The sequence below is a fragment of the Sander vitreus genome, chromosome 22 (genome assembly GCF_031162955.1).
Source record: "Sander vitreus isolate 19-12246 chromosome 22, sanVit1, whole genome shotgun sequence".
Lineage (NCBI taxonomy): Eukaryota > Metazoa > Chordata > Actinopteri > Perciformes > Percidae > Sander > Sander vitreus.
The window spans coordinates 20,238,307-20,259,040 of NC_135876.1; the positions used below are offsets into that span (position 1 = coordinate 20,238,307).

Genomic DNA, 20,734 nt, shown 5'->3' on the forward strand with positions numbered 1-20,734 from the left:
TCCTTGTATGACTGTGAAGTGTTTTTAAAGTCTATGGTTTGGACTATACACTTGGCAGCCACTGAATGTTTGATAAGGTTGTCATGGAAATCATATTGACTTCATGGGTTGCGACAACTGCATCATGCATAAGCACCGTAGCAGCTGTTACGAATATTTTAACTTCACAAAAACTCTGACTTTAGTATTTTATAATGTCCTTTATTTCAATCCAATACTAACTATATATATATATATATACACTGATATAATACGTTTTTTTTAATTTGCATTACTTTATCAGAGTCAAAGACAGTCAGAGATCAAATAAACCAGACATGATGATGTTAAAGAGAACTTTATTTGCAGGTAGAATAACATTCTTAGGCTAGAGACAGAAACACTAGTCCCACTGACAACTCCAACTGATGTTTTGGTTGATTTGTTGTAACTATCTCATGTACTGCAGTTCAGCTTGTTGCAAAAATGTTTACAATAGTGGTACTTTTAACAAATCTCAGCTGCCTTATAGAGACACACAAATGACATCAGACTACCTAGATGTTAAATGTTTCTTCTCATATACCATCTGGCCTACCGAGAACAGTAAACTAAATTATATATATTAAACACTCTACTGTGTTAGTCGTAAAATACAAAAACAATACATATATATAACAAGGTGAGGTGTATTTGGATTTGTCAAGTTTATCTAATTGTAGTAGAGGATACAAATGCAACATATACTGTAAATCAATATAAAGTATCTTTCAATAAGCAACTGATGAAATATATATTCTCTTCTGCGATTTCAGAAAGTTAATACAAATCCATTCACATAACATTGCATATCCTTCATGATACCAGCTAAGATTCCTTCAATTTAAACTTTCACATTCCTTCATTTAAACGCACGTTTCAAGTCAAATGGAGTGATTGCATTGGTTATAACAGCAGTGAAGTCTAACAGTCACTGAGTTTGGGGCCTGGAGGGTGAAAGATATAGAAAGAAGCATATATGAATATATAATTATTTGATCTAAAACAGTATTAATACTTGGTTAAGATGGTAATAATCAGCAGCAGAGACATACTGAGGCCATGGATGATTTTTCCCAGTATACAAACATGTTTACAATGCGATTATCCTATCAAGCCTCACACCACTGGAATAAATTACACACTCACTGACTACAGTCAGCTCCTGGAAATGTATTAATTTTGGTGCTTGTTTACAGTGACTTAAACTGACATATCACTGTGTAAAAATACTGGTAAAAGTATTAAGAACTGGAGCTAAAAATTGACTAAGAAATAGGCAGTCATTGACAGACACAGACAAATGAGTAAATCTAGTTTGTTGGAAATTTTTGTAATTAATGCCTGTGGAAAAAGTTTAAAAAGAGAGCCGCCCAAATTCACAGTAACTCAGATTTTGGACAAGACATGGGCCAGGTTAATTGTTCTATCACTTCCACCCTCCTGCTTTCTACATAATGTCACATAGAGACTGTGTAGTATTAGTTTATTAGACAGAAAACAGCAGCACCCTCAGTATAAACATACATGCTGTCTCTGCCTCTGTCATCCACATCCGCCCTGCTCTTAACAGACTTTCAGTGGCAGATGGCCAGGAGGAGGCGCTTAAAGTCCCCGCTGCACTCGTCTTTCAGGGCTTCCTTCAGAGACACATCGTACTTCTCCAGGTACATGTCTTTGATGGTCTCCAAATCGTACTGTTGAAAACGAGAAAACAATATCACATGATTTAATTTGACCTTTTATAGAACTTTGATTTTCCCTTTTTTTCTTCTCCTAATGCATATTTGCTGTGTAAAATCTTTGTGAAATGCAATACAAAAATGTTATGTACACTGTGCGAGAAACACAGATTTCATAATCAGGGAAGGGGATTATAGAAACTAGATTTCACTTTCCCATTTATATGTATAATAACCAAAACATTAAACAAGAAAAATATTGCTGTGACAGTAGTGCAGCAGGATGAAAAGAAACATCGTTACACGTAGTTGTGCAATCTCGTATTGAAAATATTTGAATTTAAAGTCAAGCAGTAAGTAGCTTCTACAAGCCTAAATAAGTTAGTATATACTATGATATGTCTCCCCCCCCCATATATATATATAGGCCCATACATATACAGTACAGCAGTGTTTCTCAAACTTTTTTCCAATAGTGTACCCCCTTTGAATTGCTTTTTTTAAGCCAAGTACCCCCTGCCCAGCGCAAAACATTTTTGGTAGAAAAAAAAGGCTATATAAAGAGGTAGAATACAGCGCCGTCAGTGATAGATTCACTAAACAACAGCCTTTTTTAAATAAAAACATTTAAATGCTACATTTCAAATGTTTAAAATCCATCACTTAATTCGTTCATTATTATAGTATAATTATTTTAGGAATTATGTATGACATATTTTTAAATTAGCATTTTTGCAAAAATGTCACGTACCCCCTGCAGTACTCCAAAGTATCCCTAGGGGTACACGTACCCCCATTTGAGAAACACTGCAGTACAGTATACCCACTACAATACATTAGACTACACCACTGAAGGTTACTACAGTGCAAGTAAACGCGTTGTCTGATTTTCTGCATAGCCCGTTTCTCCCAGTTACCCGGTAGTCAATAAATTAAATAGTGATCAAATAACTTCAAGTGGTGGTTAAGTACGAGATCTCAGCTATGATGTCATATCTGTAGCTAAACTACACTAAAATTAGTTTCAGAAAACAAACCTCAGTGATATTAAGCTTTAACCTAACTTATCCCACAAAAAGAAAAGAAAACTCTCTGAAGGTTTGACTCCGCCCGTTGATTTCTTCATGCGATTACCTCAGAGCGACACACAATGATGCGAATAAGGGTGTCCTCATCAGTGCCCGCTCCTTTCATTGCGTCGTGCAAACGTCTGGCAAAGTACAGCTGCGGGTTCTTAGCAACTCTCACTGGGGGGAGGAAAGAAAGGCTTTCATCAACATTCACCGCTGTTCAGCCTGTGTAGACATCACTGTACACTTTCCTTCCTCTGATATTGTTTATACTCATAGTGGTATTATATTTTACCATTATGATTTTGTGGGGGTGTTTCAATTTGAATGTGACCTAATGTGAGTAATCCACCATCTTATTCTTTTTGTGTCATCTTTCTTGGACAATAAAATTCATTTCAGATCTGAATTCAGTTCATAGATGGAGTAAACTGCATTTTAATATTCAACTTTTTGAAACTCATACTAACCAAGAGCGATGTAGCATTTCTTCAGTGTCCCAGAAGTCTCATTCTCAATGGCATCCAGAATTTCAGTTCCAGAAAGCTATGGAGAGAAAACTAAAGTAGTTGAATCAAAGCACTGCACAAAGTCTGTCTGCACGTGCACGAGAACCAAAAACACTTCCTAAGCGTAATGTAAGACACCAACACCGAATAATTCACATGCTGGCTGAAGATGAAATCAGGTCAGGTCAAGTCAGGTCACTGGTAAAACCTTAAAGTGGTAATGTGCCCCAAAGAAAGCCTCCTGCACTGCAAAGTCTGTCTGCACGTGCACGAGAACTAAAAATACTTCCTAAGCGTCATGTAAGACACCAACACCAAATAATTCACATGCTGGCTGAAGATGAAATCAGGTCAGGTCAAGTCAAGTTAATTTATTTATAGAGCACATTTAAAACCAACCTAGGCTGAACAAAGTGCTTTACAAAGTTATATTATGTTATAAAAACAAAGAAAGACAATAAAAATATAGACCCAACGAACATCATACAAACAACACACTTCTATACAAATGTCCCTAAACTAAATCATACCATACCGCCAAAGAATAAAAATGTATTTTGAGACAAGACTTAAAGATCTCGGCAGTAGAGGAGTATGGAGGATATATTTATTCATAATTGAAATTGAAAGATGAAACGACGCAAGATCAAATTGAAAATAGTATTATTTTACTACACTACTAGGAAAAATCATGCCATAATTAAATGTGAAATGTAAAAGCTTAAATGGAAATACTTAAATTAAAATCTCAAATAGAAAAAAAGAAATCATTTTATTTTAGCCTTTCCCCTTTATAATTTTCAATTTGACATTTTATCTTTTGAATTTTACGTTTTACATTTGACATTGACATTTTAAGATTCACCTTTTACATTTCGATTTAACATTAAGCTTTTCATTTAGAAGTGACAGGTGTCAATTTAAATGAGGAGGCGTGGCCCAACGGCTGGTGGGAGGGTCTGAAACGACTTCCAGCTGACAGCGGTTGCTGTGAGTATTACTGGCCGACCAGTAAGCAAGCGATCCCGGCCACCGCAAGCTGGCTGTCACCTAAGACTGGAGCTTCCAAGTCCGACAACATATCGGAGCAAATGTGCAATTGGCCATCAATTTTTGTAAAACTGCCCATATTAATTTCCTGCCCAGTTAATTTCTCGCATAAAACAGTCTCAGAAATGAATTTAGTGGTGAAATAGCAGACGAAAAAAGCAATCCTTTCGACAGAGGAAGGATTTTAGTTTAGCAATAGTCCTGAGATGAAAAAAGCTACATTTGACAACAGAGCTGATTTGTTTGTCAAATTTTAATGCTGGGTCAAAGATGAAACCTAGATTTCTGGCAAAAGGGAGCACACTTGAGGCTAAAGTCCCCAAATTTTTTGAAAGTTCATCAACTGAATTTGGGGGAACACACAACATGACTTCTGTCTTACTCTCATTAAGTTGGAGAAAGTTTTTAGCCTCCAGCACTTAATGTCTTTCAGGCAGTGAAAAAGGGACTTTAAAGTGTTGGTATCACCTGTTTTTAGAGGCAGGTACAGCTGTGTGTCATCAGTATAACAGTGATAAGATATGTTTGTGAAGAATGGAGCCCAATGGGAGCATGTACAAAGAGAATAAAATTGGCCCTAAAATCGAACCTTGAGGTACACCGCATGTTATCGCTGCCAAAGAGGAGGAGATATTTCCAGTTTCAACAGAAAAGTTTCTATTTTTTAAATAAGAATTGAACCACTGTAGAGCAACAACCTGGATCCCTACCCTATGCTGAAGGCATGATCAACAGTGTCAAATGCAGCACTAAGGTCCAGTAAGAGTAAAATAGCACAATTTCCTCCGTCACTGAACAGCAACAAATCATTTAGCACTTTAAGAAGTGCTGTTTCTGTGCTATGGTGTACTCTGAAACCAGACTGAAAATTGCCCAAGATATTATTTTCACTTAAATAATATAATATTATATTATAATATAATAATATTATAGTCCACTTAAACTGTGGACTATGTCTCGCAAGCGATTTCAGGAAAGTGGCGCCAGTGTTTGTGTGTGTGTGTGTGAGTGTGTGTGTGAGTGTGTCAGCCCGCCCCCGCGAAGCTCCGACCTGCAGACAGCAGAGGAGCAGGAAAAAAAGTAGCTGTACCTTCACCAAAATGAAGACTGAAAAACAGAACTATTTTGGTACAAACAATTTAATATTTAGTGTTAATAAATAATTGTTAAATGTAGTACATAGTCTGTAGTCTATCTCACAAACACTCAACGAATGCTGCAAACATTTGACAGCCAGTACAAATTGCCTGGGAGAACATACGTGTCACACATATGTTCTCTCAGGCAATTCCACAACTGTAAACAGCGTGAAAGACGACATACTAAAGGAGATCAAAGACATATTGTGGATATTTAAAATGTCTTCCAGTTCCAGTGTTAAATATTCTTTAGAAATAAAAGTTTATTGATCTTTGAAAAGGTGTACCTGCATTATTATACCATTATCATTATATTAGATGGAAATGGTCTCAGAACGACAATATTATCGTTTATCGGAGTAATTTCTGGGACAATTTCTCGTCCAGAAAAAATTTGTTATCGTGACAGGCCTACACAAAACAATTCAGAGAAGCAGGGCATAGGATTGATTTAGAAGGGTCATGATCAGTAGGTGAAATATAAGATCTGATAGTGTCAACATTGTTGATAAAAAAGCTCAAAAATTGTTCTGTGATTTCAAAAGTAGCATCAGGGAGTGCAATAGCATGATTTAGTGCAGTATTTATTGCACAAAATCTTTTTTTAGGGCTATGTGCATTTTTAGCTATGATATCAGAAAAATGCTTTGCTTTAGATGCTTTGACAAGGCGGTAGGATACCTGGTGATCTCTCAGTATCTCACAGGACACTTGCAGTTTATCTTTTTTCCATTTCCTCGCTGCTTTTTTTACACTTTTGTCTAAGGGCACGAGTTTCACTGTTAAGCTAAGGTTGGGCTTTGACTTTGGGTCGCTTCAGTTTAAAAGGGGCAACAATATCAAGAACATCTGTGACAATGGTATTAAACCGAGTAACTAGCTCATCTGTAGACAGAGAGGCGGAGGTTATCTCTGTAGGGCTAGCAAAAGGGCAAACTATGAAAGCATCAGAAAATTGCCTAGCAGTGAACGGGTTCAGTGCTCGGATGTAGCGATCTGGCAAGCAAGGTTTAGGTAATGGATTAGAAAATGATGCATTAAAAATAACAGGTTTATGGTCAGATAGACTAGCAATATCCAGCTCAATATTTAAAACAGGAAAACCTAATGATAAAACAAGATCTAGTGTATGACCATGTTTGTGTGTGGGACAGACTGAGTCAGATTGAATGAGTCCACAAGTTGTAGAAACTGGCTAACTAAAGGCTTTGATGGACAACAGACGTGGATATTAAAGTCACCAAGGATTAAAATCTTATCCGAGTTGGACACAATCAAGGATAGAAACTCCCAAAATTCATTGATAAAGTCCTTATTGTACTTTGGGGGATCTATACACCAGTGCACAAATCAGTGGGCAGGACAAACCTTAAATGCGTGCACCTCAAAACTAGTGGACTTATCAACTGGCAATTGACGGCATTTATAGCGATTTTTGAAGATTGCCGCTAAATCTCTCGCTCTTTCCAGGGGAGTGATGATGTCCTCGGATGTTTGTAATTCTTGTGGGAATGATAATGGAGGTGGGGGTATAAAAATGGATTGCCCTGTTGAACTGAGGACCAGTTCCCTGACTTGTGTAGGGTTTGTTCTTAAGTGAGTCATGCTCTAACATTAGACAAGCTCCGTGATGATCGGAGCAGCTCATGAGGTGTTTTTTTATAGAAGGTGACAAGGCGATAGTAGGCAGTAACTGACAAGGAGGGCCTGCAGGGGCTCCCTGCAGTAGAGGAAGTCACAGTCACATGCCCCAGTGTGACTGGGGCATGTGCTTCTGCACATGTGTGCAAGATGTAAACAGTCAGTCTATCTATGGACAGTGTAACACCCAAACCTACCTGCTCATATATCTTGAAGGTGGCCTGGAGCTGCAGGTAATTTCTGGAGGCCAGGATGTAGCTGAAAGTGGACTCATCTGTCCCAAAACGACCCTCTCCAGCCTGCATCACATACAGCAAATATTAACACTGTTCAGGATGAATGAATCTGCTATGAGTTCATTATTACATTGAAACATTACCTCAAACAGGCAGGTAGCATCTTGTTCAGCCAATTCCTCATCCACCTCGTAACTCTCATCTCTGTTGCCCTGGAAGACGAAAAGTAAGATGACCTTTGCTGTGTAGTGAGGACTTTCTGTTCTGCTGAAGCAACTGAAGCCACAATCCAGACACGCTCTCGTGACAGGGTGTCTGGATTGTGGCCAGTGTGTGTGAGTGTTCATAGGGAATGACTGGGCACAGCGAAAGTGAGCTCGATTTCAGTCCAACACCAGATGGGAGGAATTTAGTTACATGAGTAGAGTAGAAACTCAAGGCCACTTACCTGCAACAGAGCTGTCAGCAGATTTCTTACATCCCCGCTTGTGTCTCCCTCTATATCTGCTTCAAGGTCACGCTCATGCACTAAAAATGTAAACAAAATAAAAGGACAAATGACACAGTTTATTTCACGTCTCAGTATTTAAAGCAGAAGCTCACAACTAGATACTCTTGTACCATCTGATACAAGTTTGTCACATCCAGTCTGTTTTTAAATCTGTAATGAGTGTATCATTTTTCCCTGATCTTGACAACAACACGCAATATTTGGTCTGGGGGCTGGTCGGTGTCATACTTGTAGTGTTGCCACTATTCCGTCCAAGACCAAGCAAGAATTTATGACTGATGACTGACTGATTATATGGCTTGGTTGAGTCCAACCCCATTCTGCGGTGTGCTAATTCTTTATAACAGACGTGCTGCTAAGTATAACAGACCGTTGCCATGCATAGCAGAGCGTCGCCATGGACGCAGTTCTGATCACTCTGGAGGACAGCCATCAATCAGCTGAAAGACGTCTGGGTAATTTATCAGCTGTGGCAAAAAGTGGGGAAACGTGGAGCAAGTAAAGCTTAGATCGGGCCCAAAAAAATGAAGCCCGACCCTACCCGAGCCCGTGCACGTTGTGTCCGAGCCCGGCCCGACACATTAACTGTAATTATGTGTAATACGTGGGCCGTTATAGCTGACGTTCTCAACTACAATTCTGAGTTGTTTGAACTACAGAAATCTGTTTAGAATTATCATAATGAATAATGCAACAAGGATGAAGCATGTAAACTGCGTTGTTTGTTTATTCAGAATGGAATGGATCGCAAATGGATCCGAATGAAGAAACGTAACAAACAAAAAAAAAAACTCGACCCTAGCTCCCTCAGCCGAATAGTGTGGGTAACAGATCAAGGCAGCAACATAATCAAAGCCCTGGAACCATATAGGAGACTTTCCTGTCTCGATCACCTAATTAATACTGTCCTTCGCCACAGTCTGCATGCCGAAGCACTGGCCGACAACGCGCTGGGTAGGCTATAGGAGAGACCATATCTGCTGTTAAAGGACTCGTGAGAATCGGGCCTGGTTGCGCAATTATCGATGACAGTGCTATAGATGGGGGAGACACAATTTAGCACAGTTTACCTCACACTCAAGTCAGTGCAGGACATACACCCAGAGCTACGGGAGAAGCTGAAGAGGCATAGCTTTCTCTCCACCCAAATAGGCTAATAAAGTAATGATTAAAAAAACACAAATGCTTGATCAAGGGCCTGGCCCGGCCCGAGGATAGTGGTGGTAAATATCGTCAAGTTCGGGTTCAGGCTCGGGCAGAGAATCTAAACTATAGGATCAAGATCCTGTCCTCCAATCCAGGCAAGGCAGCAGATCTGGTGAGTGTCTATCGCTACATCTTTGTATACAGTCTATGATCGCTACGCAGTAATTTCAGGCGTAGGGACAACAACGTTATTTAGTTACATTGCAACATTGTGTTTACAGGTGTGTCAACTGCAGCGCTTGTGCAAAAAGGAAACAAGATGAATGAGGACAGAAACGTCAACATAAATATTCCCAAAGAACTCCCATTCACCTCGTCTCACTTTACCATCAATGGAAATGTTCAGTTTAATGTGAATTATTAACGACAACAAGAGCAGCCTTGATAGCCCGCTAGCTCACTTAACAACGCCTCAGGTTGTGTCAACCCATAGTGATTGAAACAGCAAGCTGGTTGAAGGAAGTTGTCCGCCTAGCTAGCGATAGCAGGCAGCACCCCATCACAGCCCGACTCATTGTGATGATAAAATATACAGATATTACCACAGCCCGTAAGGAGGGATAAAATGTCAGACCGTGGCTTTAGGGGAGCTCGAGGTCTGCACAGACACTAGTCTGATGCCAAGGCGGAACTGACTGTTTTCTTTAGCAGAAGCAATAGAATATTTTTTAAATCCACAAAATCCTTTTTTAATCAATATTTTGTGTCAAATTATTGATTTATTTGGTAAGTAGCCGTGTAATAAAGAGGGATAATGTAGAGTGAGGCGGTCATTATAGTGAATACAACCCAGACAGAGTGATGCAAGTGCCTAGTTATCCTTGGTAATAATAAACAGCTATAAATTGCCACAGAAATGCAATATATACATGTAATATTATGTTAGAAAAGCTGGTACCAATAAAATGTTGTACTGTATGGCTTCATTCATGGCTAATAAATCATTTATGTATTTATTTTTTATAGCTAAATAAAGTATGAGTATAGTGGAGGAGGTTACACAACCAGCCAAAGAGATTCACAGCATGACAAACCAACGGTTGCCATATTGTGAATGGTTGTTACTGGTCCATAATAGGATTTATAAATGATTCATTACCATTCATTACCATACCTCACCGCACCTCACGATTCGATTCTAAACCGATTATCGATGGATCTCGATGCAACAATTTTTTTATGTATATTTCCATGCGTAATTTAAAAATAATATACATATAAATCTGAGTTTGCTACTCAGAGTTTGCTAATCACTTCCTAGACAAAGCTTAGATTATGCCATATATTTGTCACACACAAGTTTTAATGATATGTTTTGTCTACTGAGGTTTTTATTTTGTAGTTATTCCATGCTTAAGCCTTAAACATGCTTGTGAAAGTCCCCTTCTCTCACAGTAATCTTCCATGTCAGAGGCTCAGTCATGTTTAAAGGTGGATAACTGGCTTCTTAGAACATGGAACATGAGGTGGTCAGATGTAATGTGTTAAAGTAGATGAACAGCCTATATGTGTTTTGCCTAATTATTTTATGTATGTCTTATTAGATCATGTGTATATATACACAACATTTAAATTGTTCTCCCTTTTGGCCATTTTTGTGTTTTTTTCTGCACTCTTGCCTAAACTCTAAGTTGTTGTCCATTAGCCCATCCTCTTTCAGTCACGCTGTTTCCTGATTTGTACTTGTCTGGAGACAGTAACTTTTAAATAAAAATCAACACATTTATCGATTATTAACTTATCAATGCTAAATGTTGTTTTAATGCTTTAAATCCTATTCTCACCCGACCAAAGAGCTAATTACTTAGCCAACACAAAGCATACACTAGACTTCATTCCATGGTAATTTAAATAGAATGAAAAATAAGAGTTTTTAAAGTGAAGAAAACATGCTAAGGAAAAAAGTTTTAAAAAAAACCTTGAGTAATTTGAGAAGATGTTGGTAAATATAATAGGCTATCTGCACTGGTATCATAATGAGCAGGAAGTTACCATCAGCTAATACTAGGCTAGCTAACCAAACCTCTGTAGCTAGCTCACCCTAGCAAACAACAAGCTAACGACAACCAGCTGACAACCTAATAAGCTCACTATGTTGCAAGCACAGGCACCTAAAGTATCTTTTCCCCAGTCAGTCACTTATTTAATTATTAACCTTACAATGCCTTACTAGAAAGTGACAGTGAGAAACTATTATGTTTGGAATATATTTGCAAGAAGCTAGCAAATATATGCTAGCACTCCTTTCACACATGGCTAAAGGCTACGAAACCCTTGAGTACTGATAGAAGATGTTGTTAAATATAATCAGCTATCAACACTCTATCACAGTGAACAGGAAGTTGCGGCAGGATGGGCCTTGACTAAACAAAGTGTTACTGTAAAGGAACAAGAAGAATAGTAGGCTACAGTATTTATGGATGCAAATGAGTCACCCTTAGCCATTTCCTCCAGGGTTCATAATACAAGAAAGGGAAATAGTGACATTTAGCAACAGTGGGTGAGATGTCAAGAAATGTATGCAGTAATAAAAAAATATTTTGCACATTGGCTTACCTTGAAAGTAGCATTCCTTGAACATGGCAATGTCCTGTGTGAAACAATTACAGTGAATACAAAGTTAGAATATTCTGCATAAATATACATATATAAAACTTATGTAGTTGTTTATATGTCAAAGATAAAATCATCTGAACATGACGGCACACAGATTGTTGAGGTTATAACTCCTGATTTAATGTGATGCTTTTGACTGACAGCGTTGGTGGCGGTGCAGAGGATCTCCACCAGGACGTCTTCATCAGTGCCTGCGCCCTTCATGGCCTTCCTCAGCTCCTTCACAGCGAAGATGACGGGCGGGTCCAGCATGGCAAGGATGGCATTCTCAAAGTTCCCAGACAATTCTTTTTTCAAAACATCCACCAACTCCTATCACAGAGAGAGATCATTTAATTGTGATTGGTGAAAGGGGAAGAAAAGAGAATATATTACAAATAAGAAATTATAGGTTGTTATTGTAGAGATTATACGGTATTCTGTGAATTAATGAATGGCACTCACATCATCATACTTTTCAAAATAGGCAGATTTAATTTCCTGACGCTGAGCTGCGCTGCGGTTTGCCAGGATGTCAATGATGGCCTGCTCATCAGTTCCTGTAGAGAAGACAATACAAAGACAGATGCAGTCCACTGTAAACACTGTAATATGCAAGTAACACTTACAGGGACATTACTAGAATCTCATTCAACTTTTCCAACTTACCAAACCCTTTGCAGGCTTTACGGATGGCCTTAATGTCAGCCACGACATCAAAATCCTCATAGTGCACGATAGTGGGCTGGGAGAATAACAGAAGATTATGTAGATACAATATGAAGCAAAAAAAACAACTTACTATAACAAGTGAGTTAATTATATCAAACTGAATGAAATTCAGAGGGGTTCATGATAGCAATGGAGGAGCAGCTGGCTGATGGGGGAGGGGAGGATGATGACACAATGCTTTGGTTGAGGAATTCAGGGCCAGAAGTCTTTAAACAAACTTGGTGGGGGCCGCACGAATAGCGGCATTAGCCAAAGTGCTGTCCTGGGGCCAACAGGGGTCTGAGAATAACTATACCATCCCCAGCATTAAAAAAGAGTTTAATGCCACTTTTCTGTCCCATAACAAGGAGAATGTACATTAATAGTCAAAGCATAACAACATTTTCACAGAATCAGCTATACTCCCCTAACTACTTTGTTATGTAATCATTTTATCTAGTAAAAAATAATTTCATTATTATGAAGTTGGATGCTTTTGAGTACTGTTTAGCACTTCCACTTTACAATTGTGAATCAAATAAATCTATTTTACTTTACAATTGTGAAGCAAAAATAAATCTGTTTCAACCAAATTGTCAACAAAAAAAAACGTGGGTCCACCCACGTTTTTTTTTGGTTCCATAAAATGCTCTTTACAAGTAAAATAAATGGTCAGTTCACTGTTCTTACTGGATTTGGGTGTTTTATTCAATTTTGAACCATTTGAAAAAAAAATGGTAAAAGAACGCTGAAAAAAAATTAACTATGTCTAAAAACGTCAGGAAAAGAGTCAGGAAAAGCGTAAAAAAACAAAAAGTTGCATGGGCGACGGGAAGACAACACAAGGGTTACGCTTTTTTTTACTAAAATAAAAGTTGCCAAAGAGGTACACATTAACACAAAGGCACCAAAAAGGCAGATATCGGACAAAAATGGACACCCTCCCTCCCCCATCGTTGCACTTATGGACTCTACACAGAGAGCCCTACTCATTCATCTTCACACACACACACACACACACACACACACACACACACACAACGGTGTTGTGATGAATTCCGCAGGGGAGTGGTCCTTTCCTCTGCGTAAACCCAGACACGGCTCTGTCACACGGTGTCATTCGCGACGTTTACAGAAACAGCAAAAGTATTGTGAATCTGACGCCATTACTCTCGACTTCAGTTTAAATGAGAGATTAACCACGAATTCGCCTAGCTAACGTTACAAGATATGCGCAGGGATTGACGGCGAAAGAAGCGTTATGTCCGATCCACGATGTAAAATAAGCGATAAAAACAATATGTAAATGGAAATTAACCCGGAAACCTAACGTTTATTTTGGATTAAAATCTTAATCCGTCAACCCGAAACTCTATCACTCGCACTTGGAGCAGAAGCCCAAACTGCTGATTCTGTTTCTATAACGGCGCGTCAGTAGGCTAGTTTACTGTTAGCGCACACTGTTTCAGACAACGGTACCTACTTGACAGTTGCCCATTTTGAGGATGTGTTTTCCGGCTGCGGCTGGTGATCTGTTGGACAAAAAGTCGGAGTTTGTGATACTTGTCCTCCTGGTACAAGCTGCGGCCCAAAAAAAGTCTATGGGCCCAAAGCAGGCAGCAGAAACCAGCATGTGACGTCACCACAGACTGCGCACCGTTAACTATTTCCATCCACAATTCACAAGCAGAAATGTTCTAATTCATCTCCTAATGTTGTACCTTTTCTCATAGAATTTAAATCTCTACTGAAGTCACTTTAGATCGTTGGATAACAAAAAAAAGTATTAAAATTGTGAAAACTGTAGAGCTTTTTCCCCCTGAAACCTCTGACTAATTGTACATTTATGTTTTCATGTACCTCTTTTTATTTTTTCTACGTAATGATTCTGTTTTTTCATCGTTTGTATTGCTTCGTATGTTTTTATTTTTATCTTCATAAGTTTGTACACTTGATGTTCATGTGCTATTACTGTTTACCTGATTCTCTGTACACTGCATTTTGTCAATAAAAAAGAAATAAATAAATAACAAATTCCATCCACAATCACTGTAGTATCCCAGGGTCAGTGGGTGGAAAGAGTACTCAGATATTTTACTCAAGTAAAAGTACCACAGCGTTGAAATATTAGGTTACAAGTACAAGTCCTGCGTTCAAATCTACAAGTGCTGTATTTAAGTACAATTTGAAAGTACTTTACTTGAGTATTTCCATTTCATGCTACTTCTACTGTTTACTCTTTTTTTTTTTTTTTACTGCACTTAGGCTATTTGACAGATTTTGTTAATTTTCAGATTAAGATTTTTCATACAAAATATAAGATCACTTTTTGTTCCCCTTCTCAAGTCATTTTAGTCTATAGTTGAGTAATAACCTCTCTTTTCAATGAAAACAGTTTCAAGTATTTTCTAAAATCAAGTTTCATTTTTTTATTATAGTGCAGAAGATGCAGTGCAGTACAAGTTGACTTGTAAGGGAGTATTTTTACATTGTTGTATTATAACTTTTACTTAAATAAAGGATACTTCTGCCACTATACTGACTACAAGAGTGGACGTGGTTTAAGAATATACCACTGTGAAAGCTACATACAAATCCTTACAAGGTACTGTATATTAGTAAGATTGATTGATTAGATTGATTGATTGATTTTATTTGACCACAAGAAATATAATTTAAAAAAATGAAACAGTACTCTGTGTCATACATTAAAATACATAAATAGTCAGGGATGACACAATAAAGCCAAAATACTTATTACCATTGTGGTCCCTATAAGGGCTGGGGGAGAGGACAAGTGGCAGCAGATCACACATCAATCATTCATGATACATTAAACAAATTCATCCATGTTATAAAAAAAATTAAATTAACAATAAAAATAGGTAATGACTATGATTGGCACCTAAGCCATACTTTCAAACCCTGTTTAAAACTGCCTATGCTTCTGACTGTCTTGAGTGTACCAGGTAACTGGTTCCAAAGGGTAGTTCCAGCATAAAGAAAAGACTGTTTGCCCAGATTGGTCTTAGATCTGGGTACAAAATCTGTTGAGCTACCCCTAGTGGAGTACCTATGAACTTCATTTACTCTATTAAAATAATTTCTAAAATATTTGGGAACATCTCCATAAACAATTTTATGTACCATACCCAGCTGCATCTGAGACACTCGATCCTCAACTTTCAACCATCAACCAAGATTCCAGATGAGTTCTTATGGGGACGTCTAAAATAAGCCTTATTCATTTATTTTGAGACGTCTGAAGCCTATGTTTCAGGTTCCCTGTGACACCATTGTACCATGAGCCACACGCATAATCAAAATAAGGCTGAATTAAAGCTCCTGCTAGAATTAGCTTTGTTTTTTCATCCAAAAACTTTGATATTCTGGCCATAAAGTGGACTCTCTAATTTACTTTGGTGATTACCGTTTGGGCCTGACCTACTCCAGCTAAGTGGCAATCTAACATACATCCAAGGTAACTGATTGATTCCTTGACAGTAATTACAGTATCTCCAGGTAGGACCTTAAAACCTGAGGCTTTCTTTAACTGTATCTTTGTTCCAAACAATATAGATTCAGTTTTCCCTAAATGAAGTGATAATCTGTTCTTTAGGTCATATATATATATATATAGCAGAAAGAAAAGTGGACCCAAAACGCTCCCTTGAGGTACACCACAGTCCATGCCTTTTCATTTCCTTTTCCCCCCAATGTCCACTACTTGCGTTCTATTCTCCAGATAGGAGCCCACCCATTTCTGTGATAATTCACTAAAACCCATGACTTTCAATTTGTACATTAAAACACAATGGTCGACTGTATCAAAGGCTTTTTGTAGGTCTAACATGACCATACTATAATATACATGTATATACTATAACACTGATAGATAATTTGGGTGTGAAGGAGGCTTTGGTAAGTTACCACTGAGCCTTATAAGCAAAATTTTCAGTTTATAAACAGCATGTTGATTAGTGGTCAGAGTCCTTTTTTTCAACCGGATGACACAGGATCAAGCCAGAACGTTTTTTAGTGTCCTTGAGCAAAATGCTGGGTAACTGCTGCTGTTGCAAATGCAGGTGAAAAGTTTCCATTTCAGTGATACACTCCAGATCCTCTATGACACGGAGGAGGAAACGCGTTGATGAAATACCTTTTAAAACCGATTGTACAGTTGTTATACTCCTTTTTCATCAAACCTTAATTGACAAAATAGTAAAAGTGCATAACGTTCTAACTTGTTGAATAGTTTCTCTGCTTTTAGTGTACAATGTCTACATGAGACAACAATGACCAATGAGGTCCGAATTTAGAGCTCCACAGTATAATTACCAACCTTGCCAGCCTAACCATTGGTATCTCACTGTCCCTTACAACCAGCCCTACATCATAATTACTCACCCACTGAGGAGAGCTGCTGCTGCCCTCCACAGTAAAGCCCTTTAGCCTATGAAAACTAAATACATGCAGAGTCTGAGTAAACTGTTCCAATGAAGCGCTTGCTAACGTCACACTAACAAAGCCGTGCAATTAGACGAGGATGAGTCATCTCTCCTCACTATGTAATTATCTGGAAATTACCTGAAAGATCAATCAGGGAAATGTTTTGGACAAAGTATCTTTTCAAACGAAGTAGCGGTTTCTAGCAGTATATATATATATATATATATATATATAATCCACACAAAATAACATTTAAAGGAATAGTTCCAATTTTTGGAGAACATGCTTATTATTATTTATTTGCTAACCTGGTGCTGCCTCTAGCTACGCATTTACTGTACAGATGTGAGAGGGGTATCCTAGTCTCATCTCACCAAAATGTCAAACTATTCCTTTAAGACTTGACCTGACCTTGACTGCTGCAAGACTGTATACTTTCTAGCAATTATTAAAGGACTTGACTTTGATGCTGTTGACTTGCATTATGGGAATTGTATCCAGTGTTTTTGGAGCTTGACTCATACTAAAGACTAAAAGTCAGGATATTTCAGCCTCTTTTGCTGCTTTGATTTTGACCATTCTTATTTAAATCTGTCTTTTCTAAGTCCCCCAGCTAAATGGAAGTATACAGTAATACTAAATCACTGAGTACGCCTGCACGCAAACTGTGAGTTGACTTGCCCTGAGGGACTTAAATCCACTGTTTTATATCTATGCTTAAATCACTCTCACACTATCACACTCCCCGAGAAGAATCAATGCAGGCCTCAAGTCCATTCTTGGTATGCAAAGTGGAAAATGTTGCTGTTGCAGGCACCTGTGCATGCAGCAAGACACGCACCTTGTTTCATGTTCTCGAGTTGTTCATACCCTACATGTTTCTGTTCTCTCGGTCTGAGTTTATTGACATTCTGTTATTCTTTGCCACCATCAGAATTTGCTGCTGAAACAGCCCAAATATCTCTATGGCTGCAAAGCTAACATTACTTGAAGACAAAAGTCAGAGAGTGTTATTTGCCTGGCTGCTCCGTAGCTCTCAGTGGTCTCGGATTGGGGATGTTATGGTCTTCATTTCACGGGCGGTGGAAGGGGGTCCCACTGAAACCTTTATCACGGGTCTGGAAACAAAGACAGCATTCAGATGCGCCGGCCAAAGAAACAGGCTGTAATGTGATGCTGGCTGAAAACCCAGACTCATGTTTAGACCTCAAACACAACCTGTTTAGAGCCTGAACAGCTCCTACTGTTAAGAACCACAGACAGAGGTTTGAGTTTCAGCTGCTACAAGACGAATGCAATGTGTGGAAAGGAGGTCAGAACGGAGTTTTACTTACAAAAACATTTTTGGGCGGCAAGACTCTGCATGAGACTCAAGTCTCAATGGGAGCAAAAGTAAAGAAACAATTCTTGTCAAGAGAACTGTGCTGCTGTTTCCATCCTAAATGACTACAGAGGCAGTACTGTGCACGATGTTAACAGCACCACAATCCTCATTGTTACAGAAGGATTCGCGTGGCTGCTAGACTCTCTTTCAGTTGCTTTTCTGTCAAAGCCAGTGCAATCAGGAGACCTTCTGAGTACACTAGGCTTTTGTTGCATGAAACAATGCTCTGCAGATAGACGGTGCATTGTTTACCTGCTCCTGGGGTAAAATCCCGGCGTCGCAGAGGCTTTTGGTCCGTTTCACTGAGCCCAGGTAGTAGTTTGGGGCGCCACATCCTGGCATCCCCCAGATGGTGTGCTGCATGGTGTCAATGTGCTGCAGATGGCAGGAGAATTGTGACACCATTAATAAACACACAAGTAATCTACCATCAATCTTATTGTGAAAGAACAGAGGCCTAATTTACACTTTATTACATTCTTTTTGTTATAAAGTAACCTTTTGTTCTTCAACTGCATTTCTACTTCTCTCCCTTTCCAACTGCTGTTTCTTCTCCTCTACCTGCCGGCTAAGGTCTCTGTAATACTGACTTTTGTTTTCCTAAAAAGTGCATGAAACAAATGTGACACAGGCACATTGTTAGAAAGCAAGTTTAGTAATGTCTGGTTTCTTTATGCAGAGGAAAGATGATATAGTGACCTCTCTGGTGATGCTAGCCGACCTCCCGTTCAATCTTTGGGCTTCTTGCTGTTGAGCAGCTGATACTGAAGCTTTTCCCTGGAAGAAACAGACTCTCAGCACCACCTGTTTGCTACTGTCTAAGTTAATGTTGTGTTCTAATCCCAGCTGAACATGGATCAACACCTCCATCTAGTGGTCATATTGACTAACAACAGTTTAAACTTTCCAAAAATATAAATATTTTTATTATTGCCAACAAATCCCATGAAAAGACAAAACCAGCAATGAATTGATCCTACTAACAAGTGTTGCCTGTGTAGCCTGATATATCTTATTCATCTGTGCCGTAGAGCTCCATTGTTGTCCAAAAACTAATCAAAAAAAAAAAAAACATCAGTGAGCTGCACTGTTGCACTGGATCAGAATCAGAATCCGGTTTATCAAGTAGGTTTTCACATACAAGGAATTTGCTTTGTGCTTTGGTGCATAACAACGTGAGAGAAAATGAAATTAACAATACAAGCAAGTGATGCAAAAAAATCAAGAGACATATATAGAACAAAATTACAACAAAAATATAAAAAAGAAAATATATTAAAAAAAACATGTACAATATATCTGAATAAAAAGAGCTGTGCTGTTTTTTTTAGAAGTGGTATTTTGTGCAGAAATTTGCAAAAGTTCACAGTATAAAGTATAAATGGATGACATCATCCTTCATTAGGATGAACACTGCCACTATAGTTTATTCTGGGTCAATCCCACATACACCGTCCTAGTGCCAGGCACAAAATGCTTATTAATCCTCTTCCAAAAAATAGTCCCTAACAAGAGCATGATTCACTCTTGTTTGAGTAATGTTTTCAAAATAAATAAATAAATAAATAAATAAAAGACCACAGCGCCCAGCTGTTTTAGGAAAATATATATAATTATCTTCAGTAGGAACCAATGTTTTTGACTGGCTGGGAAAGTCAGAAAGTATTGAGAGACGGACTAACACATTGTGGTTTGGGCTTTTTGTTGGATTTGTTAACACTTATCATCTAGAAAAAAAGAAACAGCAGCAATTTGTGCTATAAAACATACAGTGATTGATGCATGGACTGAAGAGGGCCTCCTGGGGTCAGTGCTTGCCAGACTTACAGTCCCTGTGAGTGTTAGTAACGGCAGAGGAGCTGAGGAAAAAGAATAAACAGGAAAAAGTAAAACCTAACCGAAATTATCGGATATTAGGTGTTGTTATATATTTTGACATTGTGTATACCCTTGTATGTGTGAGAATATCTAGAGCTAAGACAATTAATAGATTAGCCAGTCAACAGCTAAATAATAAGTGCCAATTTTGACAAATCAATTGATTCATCATTTAAGTCATTTATCAAGCAAAACAAACTCTGGTTAAAGGCCTCTCAAATGTGAGGATTGCTGCTTTTTTTCCCCATTGTAAATACAATATTGTTTGGTTTTGGACAGCTGTTGGACAAAACATGCACTTTGAGGTTGTCACTGAAACTTGTTTCTGATATTGAATAGACAAACAATAACATTAAGATTAATTTAATAATGAATATAAGTGTTAGTTACAGCCACAATAGTATCCAGTGTAAACTACAGCATTATGTTTGATCCTTGTCTTTCTCTGTCATCCACTCTTTTTGGTATATTGTGAAATTCAAGCCCTTTCTGAACACAATATGATTTGAAGCTAAATTCCATCTTTGGTGAAATATGTTTTAATCGCATGGTCCAGAGAAAGCAGGGTTTCGCATAACATGAATCAATAAATCTATTTCGTAACCCAGACGGTCTCCTCCAAAAAAGCCTTTCTATGAGTTATCCATTTGGCTCC

General features: G+C 38.3%; 1 protein-coding gene across 2 annotated transcripts; it reads right to left on the reverse strand.

The window, feature by feature from the left end:
- Window positions 1–321: 321 nt before the first annotated feature.
- On the reverse strand, window positions 322–13,998 carry anxa13 (annexin A13). Of its 2 annotated transcripts, none has more exons than XM_078280748.1 (11): window positions 13,852–13,998; window positions 12,327–12,402; window positions 12,123–12,217; window positions 11,820–11,987; window positions 11,619–11,652; window positions 7,794–7,873; window positions 7,489–7,557; window positions 7,307–7,408; window positions 3,241–3,316; window positions 2,835–2,947; window positions 322–1,715 (listed from the first exon to the last, which is right to left on the reverse strand). In XM_078280748.1, exons 1-11 carry the CDS (start codon window positions 13,864–13,866, stop codon window positions 1,596–1,598), a joined length of 948 nt encoding a protein of 315 aa, XP_078136874.1. In that variant the 5' UTR covers window positions 13,867–13,998; the 3' UTR covers window positions 322–1,595. The 2 variants fall into 2 exon arrangements, with proteins under 2 accessions (XP_078136874.1, XP_078136873.1); XM_078280747.1 differs by having other exon boundaries at window positions 11,820–11,990; window positions 13,852–13,996.
- Between the last annotated feature and the right edge of the window lie 6,736 nt (window positions 13,999–20,734).